The sequence below is a fragment of the Rhineura floridana genome, chromosome 4, assembly GCF_030035675.1.
Source record: "Rhineura floridana isolate rRhiFlo1 chromosome 4, rRhiFlo1.hap2, whole genome shotgun sequence".
NCBI lineage: Eukaryota > Metazoa > Chordata > Lepidosauria > Squamata > Rhineuridae > Rhineura > Rhineura floridana.
The window spans coordinates 206,738,308-206,750,353 of NC_084483.1; the positions used below are offsets into that span (position 1 = coordinate 206,738,308).

General features: G+C 47.8%; 1 protein-coding gene across 10 annotated transcripts in view; it reads right to left on the reverse strand.

The window, feature by feature from the left end:
• Positions 1–12,046, reverse strand: part of NCOA1 (nuclear receptor coactivator 1) — a 393,348-nt gene that overhangs the window by 1,563 nt on the left and 379,739 nt on the right. For 8 of the 10 annotated variants that reach the window (XM_061625852.1, XM_061625854.1, XM_061625846.1 and 5 more), the window contains 4 exons: positions 11,309–11,711; positions 10,162–10,336; positions 7,495–7,678; positions 5,241–5,327 (listed from right to left, as the gene is read on the reverse strand). In XM_061625852.1, coding sequence (XP_061481836.1) covers positions 5,241–5,327; positions 7,495–7,678; positions 10,162–10,336; positions 11,309–11,711 — 849 coding nt within the window. Of the gene's footprint in view, positions 1–11; positions 74–5,240; positions 5,328–7,494; positions 7,679–10,161; positions 10,337–11,308; positions 11,712–12,046 lie in introns of all 10 variants that reach the window. The other 2 variants (XM_061625855.1, XM_061625853.1) reach the window with 1 other exon arrangement.

Consider the following 12,046-nt stretch of genomic DNA (forward strand, 5'->3'; position numbering starts at 1 on the left):
TGGAAACTCACTAGAGAGAATTCCTCTAGCCTGTAGTCACCACAGAGAAGAAGAACTCTTCTGTCTTCTTGCCCTACAAAAAGAAAACCGCTGCACTCATTTGGATCGGAGCTTGGAAGAAGTTCACGCGTTCTTGCATCAAGAAAAGGCCGGGACAACCCTGAGTCCCCAAAACACCAATGGCAAAATGTGCTCCTGAGATTGGCAGGCTCACTCCTTCCCTCCCCCCATTTTGCCCCACTGCTGCTGGGCAGGGGAGGTGGACTGAGGCAAGAACGCACCAGAAAGGAATCCAAACAAACAGTCCCTCGGCAGCCCAGGCTGCTTGGATTCTCTCTGTGTTTCCACCCCCCATTCCCCAACCTGGTGCCCTCCAGATGTTTTGGACTGCAGCTCCCATCAGCTTCAGCCAGCATGGCTAGTGGTGAGGGATGATGGGAGTCCAAAAGATCTGCAGGGCATCAGCTTGGGGAAGGCTGCTTTGCACATTGATCTGGACCCCTTTTTCCAAACTCTCACCCGGTGGTAAAGAATGAAGGGATGTCACCTCCCACCAAAAGCCTGTTCTCGAACTTTCCTGCCACTTTCAGGCAGAAGGTAGATCGAACGGCATCTGAAAGCAAGAGAGGCTTAATGCCTGGTCCTGGAATCCGCCGCCCCCCTTCCATTCCCTTTCATGGCTCTCATTTCTTGCCTTCTCGGGTATCTCGGTACCTGCCTGCAGGTCCAATAACAGCTACATCACCCCACATGCTAAATGCATCTCTCACACCAGAGCAAAATATGGACAGATGCCTATAGCAGACTATCCCTCACATCTACTTTATATCTATCCCTCCGGTCAGCCCCCTGCTCTTCCGTACCCAGAACGGCCTCCTGGCTTCCATTCCCCCTTCTGCAGATGCCTACAAACACTTAAGTGCCTCCGGACTATTCTTTCAGTAGGGTGCTTAAACACATATAAAGAGTGCCCCATTCTATTTGAGTGCCTCCTCTACTCCAGAGTCAGCATGTTCCTTGCTTGAGGGCCTCAGTGGCTGAGAAGGCCGCTCTTGCTGCAAGCAAAGGTTAAACCCAAAGGTGGAAGCTTGGTCCAAACTCAGTGTTTTCATCTGGCCATCAACAGCTGAATGCTACAGAATCCTTGCAAGTGAAACTGCAAGCTACCCGTCGTTCTGCTACCGCTACTCCACTGATGCATGACCAAGATAAAGCACAGATTCAAAACTCCACACTTCCTTCCGTGTCTGGGATACAGAACAGTGTCATGGGCTAGAAAGTTGTCTTTTTTTAACCTTCCATTTATTATTGTTATTAATCTGCCTCTGCTGCTTCGCTCTCCCCTCAGGGCAAGATGGTTAATTTCCTCCTTGATCTAGAGCCAGGGGGCTAACCCACAGACCAACCCATTTGTTATTTCGTTTTTGGGACTGCTCATAAGGGTCCCGTTATTATATCATGATGCTAAAATATTTTTGTGGCCCCTCAAGGCCCCCAATTTTGTTAATAAAAATTGACTGCTTCCATAGGGTTCCCTGCTATGATACTATGAAGGCAAAAGATCTTTATAATGCCCCCAAGACCCCCCCAAATTTCTCCATTCTTTAAAGTTTTTTTTTTTTTTTTAACTGAACATGCCCATGGGTCCCTGCTGTGATTCTGTGATGCCAAAAGGGTTTTGTGACACTCCAGAATCCAAAATGTGTCCTTTCGGCTTTGTTGTTGTTATGTGCCTTCAAGTCGATTACGACTTATGGCGACCCTATGAATCAGCGACCTCCAAGAGCATCTGTCGTGAACCACCCTGTCCAGATCTTGTAAGTTCAGGTCTGTGGCTTCCTTGATGGAATCAATCCATCTCTTGTTTGGCCTTCCTCTTTTTCTACTCCCTTCTTTTCCCCCAGCATTGTTGTCTTTTCTAGTGATCCTTTCGGCTACATTCATTTTTATACTTCATCTACACCCACTTTTATATGTTGGCCACACCCCTGCTGAGGACTGACCATGGTCAATGCAGCCATCCGGCCAAAACAGGATAGCCATCCCTGATCTAGAGCATTTGCTGCCCTTAGATTCCAGAAAATGCCCTCTATGAATTTGACTGATTGTAGGAAACTGAGGATACTTGTCGTTAGCAAACCATGAATCTCCAAGGAAGTAAGACCTTTTGCTCTTTAATATCAGATTAATTGGCAAAGCTCTTTTTCTGTGACTGCAGAACCAATGTATGCAGAATGGAATCCAAACTGGCTCACAGAAGACAGACGTATCAACTACTGTTTCCTGCGTGCGAACAAGCTCAGGAAACATCAATACTTGTCTGAAGCTAGTACCGTGGTGAGGCTCTTACCTGATAGCTTTACTGCTCATTTGTATTTTTTTTTTTAAGCCACAGTAGAATTCTGAAAAGTCTCTTCAATGTGAAAAAGCACTCCTAAGAAATGTTAACTGGCCAAAGCAAATAAATGAAGGAAAATATTTTGAGTATTGGGGGGTATGTTTGTCCAAACAAGGATGGGGAACTTCTGGTCCTCCAGATGTTATCGGACTCCAATGCCCAGCAATCCCAGCACGGCCAATGGCCAGGGATGATGGGAGGTGGGTCCCAAGTTCTTTGCTCCTGGCCCAATACATACATGTCTGCAACTGCAGGCAAGCAGGGTTGCTTTCAAAGAGGTTGTGCCGTTCAATACACCAACAGGCAGGGATCTGGCTGATTAATTTCACATGTGACATTCAGCCCCTCCTGTGAGAAACATCCCATCTAGATTTTCTAGATTCATTTCAATCTGGTTTCTGGCCTGGTTTTGGCACTGAAACTGCTCTGGCTGCTCTCATGGAGGATTCATGTTAGAAAATTTTCTGGACCTGTCTCTGAGGAGCTTTCGATATTGTCGACGGCAGGGTCCTTCTGCACCAGCTATCTGAGGGGGGGGCTGGGGCCGCTGCCCTTCACTAGTTCTGTTCTGAGCTCAAGGATTGGCACTGGGGGCCTGTTGCTCTGCCCCATGGCAGTTACATTACAGAGTTCCACAGGGCTCTGTTTTGGCCCTGATGCTGTTTTAACATCTAAATGAAACTGCTGGTTGAGGCCATGTGGGGGTCCGATGCCGTCAGCACACTGGCTCTCCCCCTCATCAGATGGTGCTGTGGAAGTGCTGAACTGGTACCCGGGAATGGACTGAATAAGGGCCAAAATCTGAAGCTAAACCCTGGCAAGATGGAGACACTGATGGGGGGTGGTTCATCTGACTTGGAAAATGGAGTGCTGGCTGTTGTAGGCCAGGTTGCATTCCACCTCAAGAGACCAGTTTTGCCACCTGGGGTACTACTAGATCCTTGAGAGCCCAAGTAGTCTTGGTGGCATGAAGTACCACCTGTTGAGGCTGGGGCACCAGCTGTGACCTTGTGTTGACAAGAGACAGCCGTGTCATGGTTATTCATGCATTGCTAACACCCCATTTAGGCTACTGCAATGAGTTAGTACAAAATCTGTCACCTGGGCTAGGGTTGAGGATATGGAACTTTTCTCGCCAGTCTTCAAATAGTGGCACTATTTTCCAGTCTGTTTCCAGGTTCAATTCAAAGGCTGGTTTTAACTTTTAAAGCCCTAAGTGACTTCAGGCCAGAATACCCCAGGGGCCACCTCCTCCCTGCCTAGGTATCAATCCTCTTTGGAGGCCCTTCAGTGGCATCCCCTCCTCTCCATTGTCTGAGGCAAGATGGGTGGACAATCATGGCAGGGTCTTCCATCTTGTGGCCTCATCTCTGAAATGTTCTCCCCAGGGACTCTCTCCAGGTGCCAGTTTTGTTTTCTTTTTCGTGCCAGGTGAAAATCTTTTTATTCACTCAGGCTTTGAACAAGGTTTTAACTGACGGCTTTATTGGGCTCTCTCTGTTGTTTTTCTTGCTTTTCCGTCTTCGTTATTCACTGCACGTTTATAATTACCAACTGTTCATTTTAATGATTTTATTTATTTATTTATTTATTATTTGATTTATATCCCGCCCTTCCTCCCAGCAGGAGCCCAGGGCGGCAAACAAAAGCACTAAAAGCACTTTAAAACATCATAAAAACAGACTTTAAAATATATTAAAACATCTTTGAAATATATTTTTTAAAAGCTTTAAAAAAACATTTTTTTTAAAAAAAGGCTTAAAAACATATTAAAAAGCAATTCCAACACAGACTCAGACTGGGATAAGGTCTCAACTTCAAAGAACAAGGGCTTTGGGAGGTCTACCAGAAAAGTAGTATAGAAATGTCTACATAACATTGAAATGGAATACCCGGGACCTGAGAGCACAGTAGCTCAGACTTTGATGAGCATCAAATTTTCCAGTCCCACTTTTTTTTTTTTTGCCCCTAGTGAGGACAATCCTTGTGCATCTCTCTCGCCTTTGTGGGCCAGGTTTACAGCCAAGGTACATCCTTAGTCTCTTGCTAGCTGACAGGGAGACAGGGAGGAGGTCTGGAGAAAGCAAAGACAACCTTACTAAAGGGGGTATAAAAGATACTGGCCACAAGAGCAGTTAAAAAATAAACCAGTCAGCCCCTGTTCCTCCATTTTAAAGATGGCTTTAAAAGAGGATTAAACACATTCATGAAGGAGAAAGCTAACAGTGGCTACTGGCCATGAAAACTATGTTCCCATTCCACTGGCAGAGGCTGGCACCTCTGAATAGGAGTTGCTGGCAATTGCAAGTGAGAAAGAGTGCTCTTGCTCTCATGTTCTGCTTCTGGACTACCCAGAGGCATCTAGCTGGCCACCGTGAGAACAGCATACTGGACTAGGTAAGCTGTTGGCCTGACCCAGCTGCAGGGCTCTTCTTTGGTTCCATCAGAGGGCAGCTTGATTCTGAAACTACTCACTCAAGAAGGAGTTTCATCTCTCCTAGGGCAAGTGGTGAAGGCGCTTTAAACAGCACGGGAACCCTGCGGTGTGTGTTTCTGCGTCCTGCGGCATCTCCGCTGCCATGGGGATCTACGTGGGCCTCAACAGGCAGGATTCATTGGCAAAAACCTCATGCAGACACCCCCACATGCCAGGCCAGGAGCGCCTGAGGCGGCTGCCTCTGAAGCAGCTTCCCTGGCCTCAAGTATCCCGCTTGCTTGCAGCCAGAGCTCGGCTGTGGCCCTTTGCTGCCGTGCTCAGTATTTTCAGAGGAAGACGACAGCCAGGGCAGCCGCCGAAGACTTCTTCCCTGAGGCGTTCTAAGCTTAGGAGAGTTTTACTGACCTGTGCCCCGTCTGCTTCTGTTTTCAAAAGATCAGAGGGGAGCTGGTTGCAGTAGAGGCTGGCGGGTCTGAGAGCTGGGTCATTTACCTGGGAGAAGCAAGAGGGGGAGAGAAAAAACAATAAACGGAGAATGCAGAAATAGTTTGGCAGTGTTTAATTTCCACTCTCTCTCAGGCAATTCTCATCTGTCGTCACTGGAAGAGGAAGATCTATGAACAGTCACATGGTACCAATACAGCCAAAAGTTACTGGCTTGCTACAAGTCAGGCGTTTTCAAAGCCTGCATTCCAACGTCTCAGGCAAAACTCTGCTCTGAATGGTGCGGTTAGAAGGTGATCCTCCACATGCAAAATGCAATGCTCTGAAGCAGCCTGGGATGACATTCCCTTCGGCATCCTAGAACCAGGCTTACTCCCTCTTCAAAGTGGACCCTCAGATCCAGAGTTCCATGAATGGGGAGGAACATTAAGAATGGCCCTGCTGGCTCAGTTGAAGGACCCATCCCACTCAGCACCCCGTTTCCACAGTGGCCAATCAGATGCCTCCGGGAAGCTCCTCCCCGCAAGCAGGGCACGAAGGCAACAGCCCTCCTTTGCGGTTTGCCCCTGAACATGGATGGCTAAACATATCCACGGATGTTGTCTAATCTCCTCTTTTAAAGCCATCTGTGGGTGCTTCCCAACAGACAGAAGGCTCCTAGAGCTACCCAGACATTACTCTTCCATTGTGCGCAACAAGCAGAATTGCAACCGACCGATGCTAATACTCTTCCTCTGTGCAGATCCCACCATGTCCCATCCACAAGAGTGGGTGTGACATAGCTGTGTGGGCAGGAAAGGTCAGCCAAGTGGCAAAGTTTCTTTTTTTAAAAAAAGAAGCAGATCCTTAATTTGCACTGTACTGCTTACTGATGTAAGCAACCTCGAGCTCTTGCATATGTGAAGTTAATTCCAGGGCGGGGTGAGGTGGGTACTCCATATTATTGATGCAAACCAAGAAACTAAAACAGGGGAGGAGCAGGAGGGCTTCCTCCAGGGCAGGAAAAAGGGGATGGAAATTAAGTGAGGTCATTTCCTTGCTCATCTGGGAAGTCGTTGCCCCTCCCCTCCCTTGATCACACTTTTTGATAAAAAGAGGGAAGTCTCCCATATAATCTTTCTTCTCTGTGGGCTTTAGTGTAGTCAGCCAGCGACAATCAGTTTCTCAGCTCTCAGACGCCGTCACTGCTGGGCAGCACTGCTCTCTGAATGAAGCCAGAGTTTTCATCGCAACCTCCCCCTCCCAATTTTGCAGGGTTTGGGTTCATGCAGACAGCGCAGCATTGCTCAGAGATGACAACTTCTGTGAACAATTTACGACCTCCCTCTTGCTGTTTATGCTAATTTAAATTTGGTTCATGTGCTGAACGGGGAAGAGAGGCACTTGTCATGCGAATGAGCATTCTGGCCAATGAAGATTTTACAGTCATGCTGAAAGCCTGAAAAGTTAAGATCTGCCTTGAGAATGTCATGTGTGAAGACCACATGAATTACCACTGTTGGGTCAAAGGAGGTTTCCCCTCCACCATACCAGATATTGAAGCTGCATTTCAAAGCAGTTGGAAGCTGTGAGACAAAAAGCCCCAGTGACCGTCATCACACTAAGTCCCTGCTTTGGAGTTGCACTAGATAGATGGCAGTTGTCCCAGAACCAGAAGCCCAGCTCTGGGCAGGTCAATGGAAAACAGCACACTGGGGGAAGAAGATATATATGCTCTCTTTTTTCCTGATTGTATGTTTTGCGTTATGCTATCAAAATTTTGCAAGTTGCTTAGGGACTCTTTATGTAGCAAGCAACTAATAAACTGAAATAATAACAATAATAATAATAAATAATATATAATAAATAATGGTGCTTTGGAGGGGAGAAGCAGTGGGCAGAGAGGAGTGTCCAGCGCTTCCATTGGCAGGTGCTTCTTTGCTGCTGTTTCCTCAGCTGGTGGGAGGGAGAAGAGTTTAGCACCCCCTTCTCACCTTCCCTACCCTGCCCAACTTTTCAGATTGTTGGGAAAGATTCAGGGTCTGCCACCAAGCTTCTACATGGGCTTGACATAGTGACAATCACTGTTCTTTAGGGCTGTTTCATGCTGTTCCTGGGGTTTTGATGTGATCCTCACGCTCTCTCTGTGAATGGAGGAAGCTCCGCCTTCTCTAGCAGAGAAATGTTGGAGCTGAGCCTGCGTGAGGAGTCAGAAGGCATGGCTGGTCGCACTGACCTGCTCAGAGCACAGCTGGTTCATGCCAGGCACCTGCAGTGAGCTCATTGGCATCTGCCCAGCCATCGGGTTCATATTCTGGACATTGGTGTTCCCTCCAGCCATGGAGACCGTGATGCTCATGTTGTTGTACATCCCCTGCTGAGCTGGTGGGGGCTGAGTCTGCCCAGCTTGGCCAAAGACGCTGTGGACCAAAGAAACGAGAGAGCGGAGTTAACACGCAGAGACGGGCAGCAGTTTAAGTCTTAAAAAGCTGTACGGTAGCCTTCACCAACCTGGTGCCCTCCAGATGTTTTGGACTACAACTCCCATCAGTCCCATGCTGGCTGGGACTGATGGGAGTTGTAGCCCAAATCTGGAGGGTGCCAGATTGGCGAAGGCTGCCGTACTGTGTAGGCCACACAATCACTCTTCTCTACTATTCTCAGATTCATGCAAGCCACCAATACAGATCCTTCCTTGCTAACCCAGAACCGTGACAGGAGTCTTGTCAGCAAATGCTGATTCAAAACATTTCAGCTTGGGTTAAAAGGACAATATTTTTAAAAGGAAGGAAGGAAAGAGGGAGGGGAAAAAAAAAAGGAGGGTAACTTCTAGGCTGGATTACTGTAATGTGCTCTATGTGGGGCTGCCCTTGAGGTTGGTCCGGAAACTGCAGCTGGTGCAAAATGTGGCAGTGAGACTGCTCACTGGGGCAGGGTATCGCCAACATGTCACCCCGCTGCTGAAATACTTGCACTGGCTGCCCATTTGCTACTGGGCCAAGTTCAAGGTTCTAGTTTTGGTGTACAAAGCCCTATACAGCTTGGGACCAGGATACCTGAAAGACCGTCTCACCCCTTATATACCCAGTCGATCACTGCGCTCTGCAGGTGAGGGCCTCCTGCAGATACCATCTTACCAGGAGGTTCGTTCTGCACAACATAGGAAACGGACCTTTAGTGTGGTGGCACCTACCCTGTGGAATTCCCTACCCTTAAATATTAGGCAGGCACCATCTCTATTATCTTTTCGGCGCCTTTTGAAGACTTTCTTCTTCCAACAAGCCATATAAGTAGAGACCTATCCCAGTCTGCGTCTGTTTAGAATTGCTTTTAATATGTGTTTTAATATGTCTTTAACCTTTTTTAAAAAAGATGTTTTTAAAGGGTTTTTAAAAATGTTTTTAACCTTGTTTTGTTTTAATGTATTTTAAGGTCTTCTTATGATGTTTCAGTGTTTCTGTTTGCTGCCCTGGGCTCCTGCTGGAAGCAAGGGCGGGGTATAAATAAAATAATAAATAAATAAATAAATAAATAATGGTTGTGTTTTTTGCTAGCTGGACTCTGTCAAGACCAGCAGAGGAAGAGTTTGGTGGCTGGGAGAACCTGCTTAACTCGGGATTGCTTTGGACGTGACTGTGAGGACAGCATCGTTACCTGACACCCTGGGGCTTAATCTCCCCCCCTCCCCAAAAAGGGATATCACTTGGGCTAGTAGACTCTGAACACACTCCATTTACTCTGTATCCAGGGTGCTCCCACCTCTGGTTTGGGAAGCGGTGTCCACACAACATTAGAAACAAGCCATAGCTTTCCTGATGTCTTAGGAAATACCATGTTTTGATGTGTTCTCCCCAAACCCAGCTTTGATGTGAATTATGCAAAAGAACAGCCTGTTTTAAGCCAGTAATGTATACATAGCCTTAATTGCTTAATTGGATGCAAAAGGTTGTTGGGTGAATGGAGGAGCAGCAGGTGTGAGTAGTGCAGCAAGGGGACTCTACTTTGGGTGTGTGTGTGTATGTGTGTGGCGGAGGGGAAATGACCCTGGCGAATCACCCTCCACCCCCTCCGCAAACATAAACAGCCTTCCTAGGTGTTGGCAGGGATGTCAGTTCTTTTCTTTTTAATTAATTCTTTATTTATATATTCTATTTTGACCCAACAAACGTTATACAATAATGGAGAAGTATAGCGAGCAAGTTTACAGCATCATACACATCACAACTTTTTCACATGGCTCTAAGACGGAGCACAGATATGGATGAATTAATGGAAGGTGTTAAAAGAAGCATCACCAAATTAGACAATCCACAACCTCGTAAAGGTCTGGGGAACTCTCTTGCTGTTCTCGCTCCTGTCTGTAGAAACACTAAGTTACTGTAAACTGCCCAGAGAGCTTTGGGATGGTGTATAAATACAATAAATAAATAAATAAATAAATAAATAAATAAGGCTCTGATCACACACTAGTTGCCAGAGGAAAGCGCTTCCATAGCCACACCTAGGAGGGTAACAGGTTGATTTGCCGATCAGCTGCGAAATCTCTTTGAAGCTGGATTTTTTTTTTAAAAAAAGCACTCAACCTGCTCCCACCAGGTTTTACAGTACAAAGGGGTGGTGTCTGACTAGCATTGTGTGTCCGTTTTCAGTAGAGAGAGGTGGAGACACACTGGAATCGGCAGAACAGTGAGTGTGTTTCTACCCTAAATTATCCCAATCCACTCAAAGCACTTCTCCTGTTGCAATCTGTAACTTTTGTTTAAGTCTTTTTGGACAAAGCAATCTGCCAAATTTGGCCATTTCTCTGTGTGCCCCTTGCCCCCCAACATTTTGCTGAGTCCTGAAACTTAAAAACTAGAAGTCAAGCTATGAAGCATCCTCCACATGCTCGATTATGGCTTACTTGTTATTCCCCATGGCTCCTTGCTGCCACGTCTTCATATCAGGCGACTGGTATCCAGGTGTGGGCGGGGCAGACTGGAGCATGGGGCTCTGAGAAGGAGGGATCTGTGGTGACATCAAGGGGCTGCTGGGGCTGAGTGATGGGGCAAAAGCCGCCTCCCCTTGCTGGCCGATTCCTGGGAAACAAGGGAACAGCGATTGTTAGGATACATGTACAGGAGGATAGTGATGGTCTACGCTGCTAGGCAGTTGCTAGCCTTCATCTCCGGGGGGGAAGACTGGAAATCCTGCAAAGTTGGGATTCTAACACAGGGTGATTCCAATGGCCCCCAAAGTCCTTGCTTACTTGGCTGGGGAAGATGTGCATACGCCTTGCAGTCTGACAGGCTGTGACCACTGGTAGATCTCGTGGCTGATCCCAAAGGCAGCACACAAGCCTGCAAAATGCTAAGTTAGCAGCTAACCTCTAACAAGAGGTTGAAGATTATGCTTGTTTCTGTCACATTCACACCATACATTTAATAATATTAATATTATTAATAATAATAATGATGAAGGAGAAGAAGAAAGAAGTTTAAGTTATTATTCCCCCCCTCATGCAAAGATCCCAGGGTGCATCAAGGCAATTTAAAATACAACATTAAAGCACATTTAAAGCATATGGCTTCCCCCAAAGAATCCTGGGAACTGTCGATTGCCCCTCACAGAGCTACAATTCCCAGCATCCTTAACAAATTAGAGTTTCCAGGATTCTCTGGGGGAAGCCAATGGCTTTAAATGTCTGGTGTGCGCGTGACGAGTTGAAAGAAGATCCATTGCTTTTTGCCTCACTGTCATGGCAAACAGGGGCTGTAGGTTTTTGAAGAACACAAAACCTTGCAAAGTGTGTTTGACCAGACATGGTGGGGGAGGAGCGCATGCACCAAGCACAAGTGCCTGTTTTAAAGCACTTTCTGCCCTCTGAATTGCCCACCTCCAGCCAGAGGTGGCCTTTGACCATTCCAACTAGGAGAGCTGCAACCCTCATTTTCTGAAGATGGGGAGGAGAAGAGGTGGGCAAACCATGAGCTTTGGATGAGGCTGTTTTCCCATCCCTCTCCCTCTCTGCAACCCACCCCCCTCCCCAGGAGGCCCAGCCTAAGACTCACCTGACCCTGAATACTGGAAGATGTTCTGCTGCATCTGAGGGCTCATCGTGGAGCCAAACTGTCCTCCGACGCTTGCCATCATCCCCCGGGTCACCATGCTGTTGCGGCTGGGCAGTGCTGCCTCTGGGTTCGATGCCAGCTGTGAGAAGGGGCTGGTGGAGGTAGGGGGGTTCCCTGGGTTTGTACCGTAGTTGGTGGGGAAGGGAAACTGCTGTGGTGGAACCTGGCGGAGGCGCCCAGCCCCCAGCTGCACGGGGACCCTGGCCGAGGGAGGGAGGTTGCCCCCAAAGCTCTGCTGCTGCCTCATCAGCATGGCCTGTTGCTGCATCAGCTGCCTCTGCCGGTGCTCCTGGCTGTAGAGTTCGCGCTGGCGCTGGGCCAGCATCTGCGCATTCAGGGGCGGCTGGGGAGGAAGAGCAGGAGGGGGGGTGAAGGCTGGGGGAGGAAGGCGGGCTGCAGAGGCAAGCAGGCTCTCCAGGAGGAGCTGGGGGGCAGGTGGGGGAGCAACCAGTCTGTTAAGGAGCTCTCCAAAAAGGCCCTCCAGGGGTGAAAGGGACACGGAAGATAAGATGATCCAGGTCAGCCCTGGGAAAAGTCCTCCGTGCGTGTTCCCACGCTGAGCACTAGGGACAGGCAAAGCGGCCCATTTCAGGTTTTCTCAGTTTCTCATTTTTCCAATCTGGTTCAGGTCTTCTTCACGTTTCCACACGTAACATATTTCTGTATGTTATTTTTTGC